Source organism: Rattus norvegicus, chromosome 17 (genome assembly GCF_021556685.1).
Source record: "Rattus norvegicus strain SHRSP/BbbUtx chromosome 17, alternate assembly SHRSP_T2T, whole genome shotgun sequence".
Lineage (NCBI taxonomy): Eukaryota > Metazoa > Chordata > Mammalia > Rodentia > Muridae > Rattus > Rattus norvegicus.
The window spans coordinates 51,196,525-51,213,663 of NC_141550.1; the positions used below are offsets into that span (position 1 = coordinate 51,196,525).

General features: G+C 39.5%; 1 gene segment (V, D, J or C); it reads right to left on the reverse strand.

Annotated features, from left to right (window-relative positions):
• The window catches only part of LOC148000169 (T-cell receptor gamma chain C region 5/10-13-like), a 34,366-nt gene extending 22,569 nt beyond the window's left edge, over positions 1–11,797 (reverse strand). The window contains 2 exon segments of the C gene segment in view: positions 11,052–11,349; positions 11,454–11,797. Of these exon segments, the coding sequence occupies positions 11,052–11,349; positions 11,454–11,496 (341 nt within the window).
• Positions 11,798–17,139: the final 5,342 nt, after the last annotated feature.

Here is a 17,139-nt window from a genome sequence, read left to right on the forward strand (position 1 = left end):
CAAGGAGCAGGGATAGGAAGGTTTTCTAACAGGTACCTTAAGATGCTGAGACACTGTAAGATCCCAGGAGGCACAAAAGTATGTGGCTTCATCTGATGTGATACCATTGTTGACTAACAGGCTAAAGGTACCTTCATTCTTATCTGTGTCCAAGTGGGAGATGGTTTTTTTATGTTTTCTATACTATCTAACAGGTTTCAAGCAGTATTTGATTATAATAATCACACAGGAAGAGTTTCATTACTATACACAGTATAGAATATGATGAGAATTCCACAGTCATAGAAGAAAATTTCAGAGCCTTATGAATAGTAAAAACCCTTCATAGGTGCAGAGTTTCCCCAGAGTCTGAAGCTTGATTCCAAGTATTATAATAATCATATAGCTATACACTATGCACACTATTGTAAATGAACACCTTCTGTTTTTATCCTCTTCATAATTATACATTTTCAGTAAAGTATGTTGAGTAGCAAAAGAGGAATCTCTTATTCATCAAGGTGTGCTACAAAAGTTGTTTTACTAATCAAATTTTAAGTAAAAATGTGATTTTCCACTTTTTCTACTTGAATTTATTAATATAAAGAAGCTGCTTACTTGTTTAAAAAGTGAAGTTATTGTGCACATAGTTTGAGAAGTGATAGCACCAGAGAGAATAAGAAAGAGAAAGATGAAAGGAAAGAAGTCGGGGTGGAGAGAAAGAAGAAAAAGAAGGGGGATGATGGAGGTGATTAAGAAAGTACTGAAATAGATGTTAGATAATAAAAGCCATAGAAAAATGCTAGATAATAGATGATAGGTATATAGATTATGGATAATAGATGACTGATAAGAGAATGATGACAAGTAACTAGGAGATGATAGATGGCAGATAAATGTATAAGTATATAGATTATATATACTGAATAGCCAGCTAAATGATAGTTAAGAGATAGATAGATAGATAGATAGATAGATAGATAGATAGATAGATAGAAGATACATAGTCCTTGAGGTCTACATTTGAAATTTCTTTTGAATGAAACTTACAAACATTGTTGCTCATGCTACATTTAACCTGGAATACTTGGAGGTAGGCTATTAGAGACAGGGAGAATTTACATCAACCCCAACTTTAGACTTTTAATAATCTGGAAAAAGAAATCTGCTTTAGACCTTCTTTGGCTGTTGAGTGTTGCCATTAAATGGTCAACTTAAAGATCCTTTATGTCCCTTGTACCATTTTAACAGGCATTAAAAACAGGCCTGCTTATTTTAGTCAGCCCCGCATAATTAGTTGTCTAAATGATTTCATCCACTAATATGCGCTAAAAACCCAGACCAAGTCTTAACAGTTATTCAATAATATTAGTTATTTAATGATGGATGAGTACAGGCATTACAAAAACTTTATCTAGATTATTTGGTGATACCTTTCAATAGTTTAATAAAGTTAATATCATATTCTCCATTGCAAATTAGGAAAATGAAATCAAAGATATGTAATTTAACCAAAGCAAAACAGACAATTTCAGGGAATGGATATGTAACAAAGACTCATTTAGTTAGTACTGAGAAATATGGAATGATAAAAAAATTAAGTTGCACACATCTTAGATAACTCTTGGCATCACAAAGTCTAATATCATGTACAGGACACTCCAGAATACCTGCCTAGTTGTCAGGTTGGAGACCATACCACCAACAGCTGCTATTTACAACCTCACTATACCCTGCCTGACAGTACAGCTCCCCATTCCCTCTATGGCGGCTCAAGCAAGACACCAACTGGTGATGTCAAAGGTAATACAGCTCCCAACTGTGCTGGTGTCAGGCCAGCTTTCTCATTCATAGATGAGTATGGATACCTCTAGGCCAGAACTTCAAGCGTCATCTATCTGATATAAAACTATCTAAGCCTAGGGAACAACAAAAAGAGATCAAAACATCCATTCAGTAAAAGTAGGCCAGAAACTCATGCCAAACACCAAACCAGAAAATTGCCTCCATGTGTGCCAAGACCAATTTTAAAACATGAGCTACATAAAAAGCCCACACTATGTTTCCTCCTAAATTACTAAACAAGTAATCCCCAGTGAGAGCAATTTAAACAAAACTTCATAAAATAATTATTAAGTTATAGATATTTTCTGGGAAAAGATAAATATTTTCTAAGAGAACATGAACTCATTCCCAGATGGATGCAAAGAGGCTAAGAATAAAATGTCTGGGTGAATGCTCAGAGAGAACGAGCAAACAAAATATCAAAGACAATTCAGAATATGAAAATAGAATTGAACCAAGTGAAAGATGTGGAAGAGAAGTTAGGCTAAACCAATGCTAGAAGTAAAAACTTAGTAAGTCAAATAAAAGGCAAGGTGGAAAGTCTTCATCAGTAGAATAGTCATGGTGACAATAGGATACCAGTGACTGAAGATAAGCTAGAGTAGTCGACTCAATCAGTCAAAGAGCATAATAAATCTTAAGAAGCACAGGGATGGAGTTCCTTGCTCCCAAACCTCTTGGGAGAGAGAGCTCATCCCCTGGACAGGTGGGCACTCCTGAGACTTCAGAGCGGGAGAGACCACAAATACTGTCCACCCCTGCCCACATCCCTGGCCCAAGAGGAAACTGTACAGGGCCTATGGGAACGGGAAGACAGGGGCACCCAAGTGGCAGGTCCCCTGCGGTCCAGACACCACCCAGATCTGAAGGGACCCCATCAAAAGCTCCCTGCACCCAAATCCCATGGGAGAGAGAGCTAAACCTTCAGAGGGCAGATATGCCTGGGAAGTCAGAAGAGACTACATTCTGCCCACATTTCTGACTCCACAGGAAAACACCTAACGCCATCTGGGACCCTGGTAAATGGGGGCCCTGGGAAAAGGTGGCGCAGGCCCTCCTGCTTGCCACCCTCACAGAGAGCTAAAAAGCAGCCACCCAGGAGCCACTTCAGCTGCAGGACCACAGGTAAGACCAACTTTTCTGCTCCAAGCGACCTGCCTGGTGTGCTCAGGACACAGTTCCACAGGAACAACTGAAGACCAGTAGACAGGAAAGACTACACACCTAAAAGCAGAACACTCTGTTCCCATAACTGGCTGAAAGAAAACAGGAAAACAGGTTTACAGCACTCCTGACACACAAGCCTATAGGACGGTCTAGCCACCTAGAAAAGCAGAACAAGGTAACACCAGGGACAACCTGATGGGGAGAGGAAAGCACAGGAACCCAAGCAACAGAAACCAAGATTACATGGCATAATGGGAGCCCAATTCTCCCATCAAAGCAAACACTGAATATCCAAACGCACCAGAAAAGCAAGATCTAGATTTAAAATCACGTTTGATCATAATGATGGAGGACTTCAAGAAACACACAAAGAACTCCCTTAGAGAAACACAGGATAACACACATAAACAAGTAGAAGCCTATAGTGAGGAATCACAAAAATCCCTGAAAGAATTCAAGGGAAACCCAATCAAACAGGTGAAGGAATTAAAAATGGAAAGAGAAGCAATAAAGAAAGCACAAAGGGAGACAAGCCTGGATATAGAAAACCAAAGGAAGAGATAAGGAGCCATAGTTACAAGCATCACAAACAGAATACAAGAGATAGAAGAGAGAATCTCAGGAGCAGAAGATTCCATAGAAAACATCGACAAAACTGTCGAAGATTATTTAGAATGGAAAAAGCTACTGGTCCAAAACATACAGGAAATCCAGGACTCAATGAGAAGATCAAACCTGAGGATAGGGTATAGAAGAGAGTGAAGACTCCCGGCTCAAAGGACCAGTAAATATCTTCAACAAAATCATAGAAGAAAACTTCCCTAACCTAAAGAAAGAGATGCCCATAAACATACAAGAAGCCTACAGAACTCCAAATAGATTGGACCAGAAAAGAAACACCTCCCATCACATAATAGTCAAAACACCAAATGCACAAAACAAAGAAAGAATATTAAAAGCAGTAAGGGAAATAGGTCAAGTAACATATAAAGGCAGACCTATCAGAATTACACCAGACTTCTAACCAGAGATTATGAAAGCCAGAAGATCCTGGACAGATGTCATACAGACCCTAAGAGAACACAATTGCCATCCCAGGTTACTGTATCCAGCAAAACTGTTAATTAACATGGATGGAAAAACCAAGATATTCCCTGACAAAACCAAATTTACACAATATATTTCTACAAATTCAGCCCTACAAAGGATAATAAATGGCAAAGCCCAACATAAGGAGGGAAGCTACACCCTAGAAAAAGCAAGAAAATAATCATCTTGGCAACAAAACAAAGAGAAGAAAAGCACAGAAACATAATCTCACATACAAATATGAATATAACAGGAAGCAACAATCACAATTCCTTAATATCGCTCAACATCAATGGCCTCAACTCCCCAATAAAAAGACATAGATTAACAAACTGGATATGCAACAAGGACCCTACATTCTGCTGCCTACAGGAAACACACCTCAGAGACAAAGACAGACACTACCTCAGAGTGAAAGGCTAGAAAACAACTTTCCAAGCAAATGGTCTGAAGAAGCAAGCTGGAGTACCCATTCTAATATCAAATAAAATCAATTTTCAACTAAAAGTCATCAAAAAAGATAAGGAAGGACACTTCATATTCATCAAAGGAAAAATCCACCAAGATGAACTCTCAATCCTAAATATCTATGCCCCAAATACAAGGTCACCTACATACGTAAAAGAAACCCTACTAAAGCTCAAAACACATAGCACCTCACACAATAATAGTAGGAGATTTCAACACCCCACTCTCATCAATGGACAGATCATGGAAACAGAAATTAAACAAAGACGTAGACAGACTAAGAGAAGTCATGAGCCAAATGGATTTAACAGATATTTATAGAACATTCTATCCTAAAGCAAAAGGATATACCTTCTTCTCAGCTACTCATGGTACTTTCTCCAAAACTGACCATATAATTGGTCAAAAAACGGGCCTCAACAGGTACAGAAAGATAGAAATACTCCCATGCGTGCTATCAGACCACCACGGCCTAAAACTGGTCTTCAATAATAATAAGGGAAGAATGCCCACATATACGTGGAAATTGAACAATGCTCTATTCAATGATAACCTGGTCAAGGAAGAAATAAAGAAAGAAATTAAAGACTTTTTAGAATTTAATGAAAATGAAGGTACAACATACCCAAACTTATGGGACACAATGAAAGCTGTGCTAAGAAGAAAACTCATAGCTCTGAGTGCCTGCAGAAAGAAACAGGAAAGAGGTTATGTCAGCAGCTTGACAGCACACCTAAAAGCTCTAGAAAAAAAAAGCAAATTCACCCAGGAGGAGTAGAAGGCAGGAAATAATCAAACTCAAAGCTGAAATCAACCAAATAGAACAAAAAGGACCATAGAAAGAATCAACAGAACCAAAAGTTGGTTCTTTGAGAAAATTAACAAGATAGATAAACCCTTAGCCAGACTAACGAGAGGACACAGAGAGTGTGTCCAAATTAACAAAATCAGAAATGAAAAGGGAGACATAACTACAGATTCAGAGGAAATTCAAAAAAATCATCAGATCTTACTATAAACGCCTATATTCAACAAAACTTGAAAATCTGCAGGAAATGGACAATTTCCTAGACAGATACCAGGAACCGAAGTTAAATCAGGAACAGATAAACCAGTTAAACAACCCCATAACTCCTAAGGAAATAGAAGCAGTCATTAAAGGTCTCCCAACCAAAAAGAGCCCAGGTCCAGACTGGTTTAGTGCAGAATTCTATCAGACCTTCATAGAAGACCTCATACCAATATTATCCAAACTATTCCACAAAATTGAAAGAGATGGAGCACTACCAAATTCCTTCTATGAAGCCACAATTATTCTTATACCTAAACCACACAAAGACCCAACAAAGAAAGAGAACTTCAGACCAATGTCCCTTATGAATATCGAGGCAAAAATACTCAATAAAATTCTGGCAAACCGAATCCAAGAGCACATCAAAACAATCATCCACCATGATCAAGTAGGCTTCATCCCAGGCATGCAGGGATGGTTTAATATACGGAAAATCGTCAACGTGATCCATTATATAAACAAACTGAAAGAACAAAACCACATGATCATTTCATTAGATGCTGAGAAAGCATTTGACAAAATTCAACACCCCTTCATGATAAAGGCCTGGAAAGAATAGGAATTCAAGGCCCATACCTAAACATAGTAAAAGCCATATACAGAAAACCAGTTGCTAACATTAAATTAAATGGAGAGAAACTTGAAGCAATTCCACTAAAATCAGGGACTAGACAAGGCTGCCCACTCTCTCCCTACTTATTCAATATAGTTCTTGAAGTTCTAGCCAGAGCAATCAGACAATAAAAGGAGGTCAAGGGGATACAGATCAGAAAAGAAGAAGTCAAAATATCACTATTTGCAGATGATATGATAGTATATTTAAGTGATCCCAAAAGTTCCACCAGAGAACTACTAAAGCTGATAAAAAAACTTCAGCAAAGTGGCTGGGTATAAAGTTAACTCAAATAAATCAGTAGTCTTCCTCTACACAAAAGAGAAACAAGCTGAGAAAGAAATTAGGGAAATGACACCCTTCATAATAGATCCAAATGATATAAAGTACCTCGGAGTGACTTTAACCAAGCAAGTAAAAGATCTGTACAATAAGAACTTCAAGACTCTGAAGAAAGAAATTGAAGAAGACCTCAGAAGATGGAAAGATCTCCAATGCTCATGGATTGGCAGGATTAATATAGTAAAAATGGCCATTCTACCAAAAGCGATCTACCGATTCAATGCAATCCCCATCAAAATACCAATCCAATTCTTCAAAGAATTAGACAGAACAATTTGCAAATTCATCTGGAATAACAAAAAAACTCAGGATAGCTAAAACTATCCTCAACAATAAAAGGACTTCAGGGGGAATCACTATCCATGAACTCAAGCAGTATTACAGAGCAATAGTGATAAAAACTGCATGGTATTGGTACAGAGACAAACAGATAGACCAATGGAACAGAATTGAAGACTTGGTACAGAGACAGACAGATAGACCAATGGAACAGAATTGAAGACCCAGAAATGAACCCACACACCTATGGGCACTTGATTTTTGACAAAGGAGCCAAAACCATCCAATGGAAAAAAAGATAGCATTTTCAGCAAATGGTGCTGGTTCAACTGGAGGTCAACATGTAGAAGAATGCAGATCAATCCATGCTTATCACCCTGTACAAAGCTTAAGTCCAAGTGGATCAAGGACCTCCACATCAAACCAGATACACTCAAACTAATAGAAGAAAAACTAGGGAAGCATCTGGAACACATAGGCACTGGAAAAAATTTCCTGAACAAAACACCAATGGCTTATGCTCTAAGATCAAAAATCGACAAATGGAATCTCATAAAACTGCAAAGCTTCTGTAAGGCAAAGGACACTGTGGTTAGGACAAAACGGCAACCAACAGATTGGGAAAAGATCTTTACCAATCCTACAACAGATAGAGGCCTTATATCCAAAATATACAAAGAACTCAAGAAGTTAGACCGCAGGGAGACAAATAACCCTATTAAAAATGGGGTTCAGAGCTAAACAAAGAATTCACAGCTGAGGAATGCCGAATGGCTGAGAAACACCTAAAGAAATGTTCAACATCTTTAGACATAAGGGAAATGCAAATCAAAACAACTATGGGATTTCACCTCACACCAGTGAGAATGGCTAAGATCTAAAACTCAGGTGACATCAGATGTTGGCGAGGATGGGGATAAAGAGGAACACTCCTCCATTGTTGGTGGGATTGCAGACTGGTAAAACCATTCTGGAAATCAGTCTGGAGGTTCCTCAGAAAATTGGACATTGAACTGCCTGAGGATCCAGCTATACCTCTCTATACCCACAAGATGCCCCAACATATAAAAAAGACACGTGCTCCACTATGTTCATCACAGCCTTATTTATAATAGCCAGAAGCTGGAAAGAACCCAGATGCCCTTCAACAGAGGAATGGATACAGAAAATGTGGTACATCTACACAATGGAATATTACTCAGCTATCAAAAACAATGACTTCATGAAATTCGTAGGCAAATGGTCGGAACTTGAAAATATCATCCTGAGTGAGGTAACCCAATCACAGAAAAACACATATGGTATGCACTCATTGATAAGTGGCTATTAGCCCAAATGCTTGAATTACCCTAGATGCCTAGAACAAATGAAACTCAAGACGGATGATCAACATGTGAATTCTTCACTCCTTCTTTAAAAGGGGAACAAGAATACCCTTGGCAGGGAATAGAGAGGCAAAGATTAAAACAGACACAGAAGGAACACCTATTCAGATCCTGCCCGATATGTGGCCCACACATATACAGCCACCCAATTAGACAAGATGGATGGAGCAATGAAGTGCAGGCTGACAGGAACCGGATGTAGATCTGTCCTGAGAGACACAGCCAGAATACAGCAAATACAGAGGCGAATGCCTTCATTAAACCACTGAACTGAGAATAGGACCCCTGTTGAAGGAATCTTAGAAAGGACTGAAAGAGCTTGAAGGGGCTTGAGACCCCATATGAACAACAATGCCAACCAACCAGAGCTCCCAGGGACTAAGCCACTACCCAAAGACTATACATGGACTGACCCTAGACTCCAACTGCATAGGTAGGAATGAATAGCCTAGTAAGAGCACCAGTGGAAGGGGAAGCCATTGGTCCTGCCAAGACTGAATCCCAGTGAATTGTTGATTGTTGGGGGGAGGGAGGTAATCGGAGGAGGATGGGTAGGGGAACACCCATAGAGAAGGGGAGGGGGAGGGGCTAGGGGGATGTAGGCCTGGAAGCCGGCAAGGGGAATAACAATCGAAATATAAATAAGAAGTATTCAAGTTAATAAAGATTAAAAAAAAACCACAGGGATGTGCTGGAGAGATGGCTCAGGCGTTAAGATCACTCTCTGCTCTTCCAGAGGTCCTGAGTTTAATTCTCAGCAACCACATGGTGGCTCACAACCATCTGTAATGGGATTTGATGCCATCTTATGGGGTGTGTGAAAAGAGCCACATTGTATTCACATACATAAAAAAATAAAATAAATCTAAAAAAAAGAAAAAGTAGCACAGGGATGCAACATTTGAGACCTTTGGGACATGTGAAAGAGCAAATCTATAATTAAGAGATAGAAGAATGAGGCGAATTCAAGGGCAAAGACATGGAAATAAAATTTACCTAAACTATTGATAATCCCATGTTATACATCACCTCTATTAATTATACTAATATTAGTAATATAAAAAAACTCATTTTTCTTATTTGCCTTCTTCTTGCCTGTCTTTGTCTTTGTGTGTCTGTCTCTCTGTCTCTCTCCACCTGTCAGTCAGTCTCTATCTGCCTCTCCGTCTCTCTTCTCCTCTGCAGTAGTGTTGCCCAGGCTACTCTCAACGTCATCCAGTCCCTGCTTCATCCTCCCAAAGGAGATTAGCACAACATCTATTTAAGTATACTTTCTGAAATCAGAGTTTTTCCACATTAATTACAAGTATCATTGCAAAACATGGCTCTCATTTTAATGGACAAAAGGAGAATTGAATTTCAGAGGGGACAATAAGTGACCGTTTTTCAGGATCATGCATTGAGTTTATCACAAATGTTATGTTCCAACCTAGAAACAGTTTAATGAAGGTTTTGTAGTGATGTAACAAGAGTCAGTCATAAATCACGGCACTTTTTAAATGCTTTGGTGAAAATATCAAGTGGATGGATTATAGCAAAGTGGGGAAATCCCTACCAAAGGCACCAGACAGTATCTCACAGAACGTTCGCCTGTGGCGCAGGGCCAGCTCGTGGGCTGTTAGCATATTCCAAAAGGTTTACCTGTTAGACATAAAGATGCTCATCAAATACAAATAAGAACAATTAAAAATGATTAAGGACTTAAAGCTAGTTCAGGATGATTTGGTATCAGGACTACAACACTTCATTTCTTCACCATCGTGGATGTTCTAAAAGACAGCTCTCCCTGGGAACTTCATGCCACCGAAAGTAGATTCCAAGGACTTGGGACAGGAATCTGTATTTTTTTTAATTTTTAGCATTTTGGCACATTATTTTTTGGAATTACTCAATCATTCCACTATTAAACTTAGAATAATCATAATTGTCAAAGATTGTTTCTTATATTGGTGTTTTATGAGGTACAGGGAGATTTCTTCCTCTTTTTGTTAACTTATTGTTTCATATACCCATATAACACATTGTAGGCACACTAACTAGCCTCCTCTTTCTTATTCAACTCATCCCCAACCCCATCTTCCTAGGCAGTCTAGCAACTACAGTATGATTTTCGTTTTGTTTTTTAATTTGTTCTGTGGCCCATTGCATCTCCTGATGCTCTTGCTCTGAACTCACGATTTTCTTTGCAGATCACTGAAGTATATGAAGGATATAGACCAAGTTTTGTTACATTGACCCACCTCTCAAAAACTGCCCATTGGTCTCTAATATCCCCCAATCAAGCTGATTATTTAGTTACAGGTGCTACAGTCACTAGTTTCTTCATTATCAACTATAAGTTGTAACTTAAGACAGATCTCGTAATCTCTGAAGATCCCCAGTGTTCGTGAAGGTACTGGGAAACTGTACCAGGAAATATCACTGTCGGATTTTTGTCTCTCCTCCATTTAACCCTCTTCTGACTTAATTCTAAGCCATTCAGTCACTGCAAACTTCTGTGCAGAGTTAACAAAAGACTACTTCATTCTTGGAGTTCTCAGTCCTCTATTTGAATAACTCTCAGATACCCTAACTGAGTTAGTGTGGGGTCTATCCTGTCTTTAGTCTGTAATCCACAGGACTTCGGACCGCACTGGGTAAACAGAACCCAGGATGTGTCCCAGAAGCTCCAAGTGCTGTGGGTAAGGAAAGCTCTTGTGGCCCTTGGCTGAGCATCAAGTGGCTTTGCTTGCCAAGAAGGATGTGGGTGGCACAGATGGCAAATGGTTCTTATACAGGCTGGTCTAGAAGCTCTAATGTTGTGTATGCCCACAGCGCACAGTAGTAGGTGGCTTCATCTTCTTTCTTCAAGTAATTTAATGTCAAGGTTGAAGTAGAAGTTTGAAAATCTTTTCTTGCTTCAATTTTCTTATTCTTCCCGTCTAAGGGGCGTTGATTGTAGCTTGACCTGACAAATATTAGATACTCAATCTGTTGGTTTGTTTTCTGCCGGTACCAATGTATAGGTGTGGTGCCGAAGTCTGGAACAGAAACTATACAGGGTATTTGGGCACTCTGATCTGTTGCTCTGGTGACTGACATTTTCGTTTGCTTCAACTGCCCAAGCCCAACTGCAAGGAAAGAGAAAAGTCCTCATGAGCAAATCAAACAGTATTTGAAGAAATGGAAAGGAGGATGCTTTCACTGCCTCCTGCACACAGAAATGTCTACTTACAAACCCAGAGGCAGGAGAAGGTGAACCATCTCAGGAGCAGCATCCCAGTGGGTGAGCCGCTTCACGCAGAGGCAAGAAGTGCTCTGCAAGCTGGTATTTCAGGTTACCAGCAGGAGATTGGGCTGTCCTATCTCAGAAAAATGCTGTCTCAGAAAAATGCAGATCTGGAGGTTCGGACCCCCCAGGGTTGGTCTTGGTCTGCTCCAGTTCTGAGAAGTTCTGGGGTTTCCTGCCTCACAGCTGCAGATCTGATGTATCTGTGGATTAAAGATCTAGAGAGACACCTTTTAAAGTCTTCATTTGGGTACAGAGTAGAGAGAGTGGCCCAGTCAGTCCTTGACTCCACCGTATTTATGTTACTTGGAGACTATGAAGAGACATTTGCTTTAAACTGTCTGTTTTTTTTTTGTGTGTGTGATTTGCTATTGATTCAAGACCCAGATACAAAGACTGACTGTGATGTTCTGCACTAGAAGAAAAACATCAGATGCTATCCTTGGTTGACACTCTGTGCACAAGCAAAAAGATATTTTGTGTTTTATTCTACCAAATGCAAAGTAGATTTCGACTTGGCTAAGTGCATTCCATTTCTAATACAGGAACTTCAAAGAAATAACTGAATTGAAACTGTTAACAGGTACGAAGCATGGTAGTCTTTGGAAAGTTTTGTCTCCTCTTGTGGGGTCTTGGAGTCAGGTTGCAGCTTAAGTGTGTACAACCTAAGACAGCCCTGGCTAACCTTTAATGATAGCATTAGCATTCAAGACTAAGGTTGACATTAGTGTTTCATAGCCATTGGGGATTTCTTGGACATTTGACAACTTTGTTACCTGCCTTGGTTTAACATTATCTGCAGCTGTATGAAGTGCTGTGTTCTTCTCCATTTGACAAATGGAGACAGAGGAAAAAGACATTCAATAACATTCAGTAACACAGAACTCTTAAGTATGATGATTCAGATAAGGAAAAAAATCTGTTAACGAATATATGAAAAGGTCAATGAAAATAACAGACATTTATGTTTTCTTCAACTTTTATTCTACATATTTATAGACAGAAATATAACTTCACTCACTTCACACACACATACTGTGCATGGGCCCGTATGGAAAAGAAATCAGCTTGTCAAAGAGATGTTTGGTTCTGCATGGTTTCCACTGCACCTGAGCCAAGATATGAATCAGCTGTTTTCTAACCACAGATGAATGAATAAAGAAAACATGAGGTCTGGGTTGGGGTATGTATGCACACATATGCATCTAACTAGATATTATTAACCTGCCAAAAAGGAGCAAATATTATCATCTGTAGCAATAAGGATAATATAGAAAGATACGGTGTTGCATGAAATCAGTGAGGCACAGAAAGTGGTGTGTGTCACTTATCTTCATTCCTGTTATAAGAGGCATTCATATCTCATGTATGTATGGGTAAGTAGACAATTGGTGTCAGAGATGTAGAGAATGAAATAATGACTGAGAAAGGAATGGGGCTGGAGTGGGTGAAGGGGCAAGGTCCAGTTAGGCAGCGAGAATAATGTTTAATGTTCCTCAGGAGATTAAAATGACTGTGGACAGCTACTACAATTCCCTGAATCAGCTAAAGTACCATCCTGCTGGGTCAGCCAGAGCTGTCAATAGTTGGCAGAATGCTTGCTTAGCTCTGGGTTTGATCCCCAGCCCCACGTAAGCGTGTGGTAGCAAGCATGTAATTCCAGAGCCTAAGAAATAGACAGAAAAGGATGAGAAGCTCAATGCCATCCTGAGATAAGTATCAGCTTCAAGGCTAGCTGGGATAACATCAAACTCTGACTTAAAGTAAAATAGAACAAAACAAATGTCCTACTTTACCCTATAAGCATTACTGTATGCAACTACTATGTGTTGGTTTTAAAAAAGCACATATTTTACATGTTAATAATTCTGGAAAGTTCTTAATTTTATGTTTACTTAGTGAAAAATGGGTTTGTGGAAAAAGAAGGAATAAGATCCTTTGTTATTGTGCAAACATGCATAGTCACACAGAGTGTGCACTAGTGGTATTTGCATGTATGGCCTCTTATTCTCTTCCATTGATTAGCTCACTGTCAGAAGCAGTAGAATTTTGAATAATCCATGTGAAAACTTTATGAATGGAGCCCAAGAGAAAAGTCCCCAGTATTTTTTACCCTAGAGAATGTTGACTCACATTAAGCTTTGATTTCAGCATGTGCACCTTGTCTACCCTTGAATTTTTAGAAATATTAAGAGGCTGACATCATAGAATGACACAAGAATATGACATAGAATTGTCACATAATAGACAAATCAGGAGTTTTCAATGATGTCAACAAGTCCTAGCATTACTTTTACCATCAATAAGAGATAGCAAAGCATTTAGAATGTATGTTTAAAATGCAGAATGGCGCATGCTTTCTTCTTCCCCAGAGTGCCACCTTATACAGTCTACCATGGGCCAGTAACAGAGACAGAGAGAGACGAGAAGAGAACTGTAATTTCCATTGGACAAAACAAAACCCACCAGAAACAGATTGTCTTATTGCCTCAGAAGGTTTAAAGGCCTCCTCACCTATTCTCCTGTTCTGGTAATGTGGAATCATTCCTGTGCAGAGCAGACATAAATATTAAGTGCCTGATGATTGGCAATGGGCCTGTGCAGGTAAGGCTAGGCAGCTGGCCACTCTCCATAATGATCATGCTAGTCTTTTCTTTTCATGGAATTATTCACACTCCTTTCAAACCTCAAATCCCTAGTGTAACCATGTTTAATGTTTTCTTCTGTTCCTCAAAGAATCTCTATAGTGTGATTTGTTTCACTCTCAGAATTGTTTACTGGGTGCTGGACAGACCTGATTAAAGCTTTGCATATTCCTTAAGAGTACTCCCTCCCAGACCTCAGCAGTCATGGTCTTGTTTGACTTTCTTTACTTTCCTTTATCTATATTCTGAGACAGAGTCTTTCTCTGATGCCTGGATTAGTCTTCCATTTTATTCTCAAAATATCTCCCTGCTTCTGTTCTCTAAGATGCATGGACTATAGACCTGTGCAACTATGTGGCTGGCATTATTATTTTTTTTCCTCCATCTTTATTAAATTGGGTATTTTTAATTTGCATTTCAATTGTTATTCCCTTTCCCGGTTTCCAAGCCAACATCCCCCTAACCACTCCCCTTCTATATGTGTGTTCCCCTCCCTGTCCTCCTCCCATTACCGCCCTCCCCCCCAACACTTACGTTCACTGGGGGTTCAGTCTTGGCAGGACCAAGAGCTTCCCCTTACACTGGTGCTCTTACTAGGCTATTCATTGCTACCTATGAGGTTGGAGCCCAGGGTCAGTCCATGTATAGTCTTATTATTATTATTATTATTATTATTATTATTATTATTATTGCTATTACCACTAATACCATAACTACTATTACTATTACTGCTACTATTACTCTCATGCGTGGAGCAGAAAAAAACAAGCTGATGGTCTGTTGAATGGGAATTCTAGTTGTGCTGCAAGTTCTATTATTCCCAAGGATTGGATCTAGTGAGCCAGTGATGAACACCTGGCCTGTGCGTGACAGGCACAGGTGCTCCAGAAATGCCAGCTGATTTACAGATTACAGGACACTTACATGGAGGACACACAAATGCCTGCGTGAGTGTTCCCCACATCCTTATCCTCCTGCTCCTGTGAAGGAGCCATTGCATTGGGAGTGGCTTTCTCTTCTTGAAGTGTGTACCATGAATGTCGCAGAGTGTGTGCTGCTCGTGCAGAAGACTGGAGTTGGGTTGCTGTCCCCAACACATGGCAGCTTACAACTGGGCGGAACGCGAGCTCTAGGGGATCCTGACCCTCATTTGGCCTCTGCAGGCTCCTGCAATTGCAAGTGCATATGCACACACAGCAAGACACCAGTTATGTTTAATTATGTACATATAACTAAATGTATGTACACATAACTAAAAACAAAATGAATCTTTTAAAAAGAAGACATGAATAGGTAGAGAGAGTAGGCAGCCTTATCAAGGCCCTGATTTTAGTGGGATTGATTCAAGTTCCTTTAGCTTGATGTTCGCTACTGGTTTTCTGGCTACTGGTTTTCTGTTTATTACTTTTACTATGTTTAGGTATAGACCTTGAATTCCTGATCTTTACAAGTCTTTTATCATGAAGGGGTGTCGAATTTTGTCAAATGCTTTCTCAGCATCTAATGCAATGATCGTTTTTTCCCTTTGAGTTCGTTTATATAGTGGATTACATTGATGGTTTTCCATGTATGGAACGTTCCCTGCATCCCTGGGATGAAAGCCTACTTGGTGATGACGGATGATCGTTTTGATGTGTTTGTAGATTCGGTTTTTGAGAGTCTTATTGAGTATTTTGACATCAATATTGATAAGGGAAATTGGTCTGAAGTTCTCTTTCTTTGTAGGGTCTTTGTGTGGTTTAGATATAAGCTTAATTGTGGCTTCATACAACGATTGGGTAGTGTTCCTTCTGTTTCTATTTTGTGGAATAGTTTGGAGAGTTTTGGTATGAGGCCTTCTATGAAGGTCTGATAGAATTCAGCACTAAACTCATCTGGCCCTGGGCTTATTTTGGTTGGGAGACTTTTAATGACCGCTTCTATTTCTTTAGGAGTTATGGGACTGTTTAGATGATTTATCTGGTATAAGTGTAATTGTGGCTTCATACAACCAATTGGGTAGTGCTCCTTCTGTTTCTATTTTGTGGACTAAGCCACCATCCCAAGAGCACACAGGGATGAACCTATGGCTCCATCAACATATGTAGGAGAAAATGGCCTTGTGCCCTGCCCTCAGTTCCTCTAACCCTTGAGGATAATATAAGTCTTTGCAGCATGGCTAGAACTGTCATTCAACAGTTCCCCATTTCGGGTTCTTTTTATACCACACTCAAGAGTTCTTATAACCTTTGAGTTGAGATGGAGTTAGGTGAATCCCTGAAGCTCCCTGACTATCTAGCCTGGATGAATGAGTAAGTCCTAGGCTGGTGAGAAGACTCATCTCACAAAAGCAAGGTGGGCAGTGCCTAAAGACCCGTAGTCAAGATTGTTGTCTGACCCACAATGCTACATGTGTAGATGTATGCATGCACACGTGAACATACACGTTAAACAAATAACCAAATAACTAAACATGAAAGAAAGTCAGTGTGTATTCCCAACCTCCCTGCACCACATGCCAAACTTCTCTGGAGCTTTTTGTATACACGATGTACACAGAGCAGTGGACGCTATACATACTGTACAATGACGGACTCTTTGATATTGAAGCTACATGCTAAAGCCTTTTCAACTGCAGAGTCAACATTTATCTGTGACCTCATTGCAGTCAATAAAATAAAAAATAACCAATGGAAAGTGTTAATAACTCTGAAGAAAACCAATTCTTTTACTCTCTCATTCTTTACTTGAAATTTATAAGAAGACATATTTCAGACTGTATTTTAATGTTTCCTTCCTTCATGGTAACAATTCTCAACTGGTAAACACCTTTGTATGTGGATGGTCCTAAATTATTTTATTCCCTTCAACTCTTGCTTAGGGAGCCTCCTGTTGCCTGTCTTTACTTGAAGCATACGCTATGATAAGCTTGGCTGGTGGCTTCTGCTGCTGCCCTGCATAATTCACAGGAAGCTGTATGTACAATGTGTCAAAAATCACCATCAGTT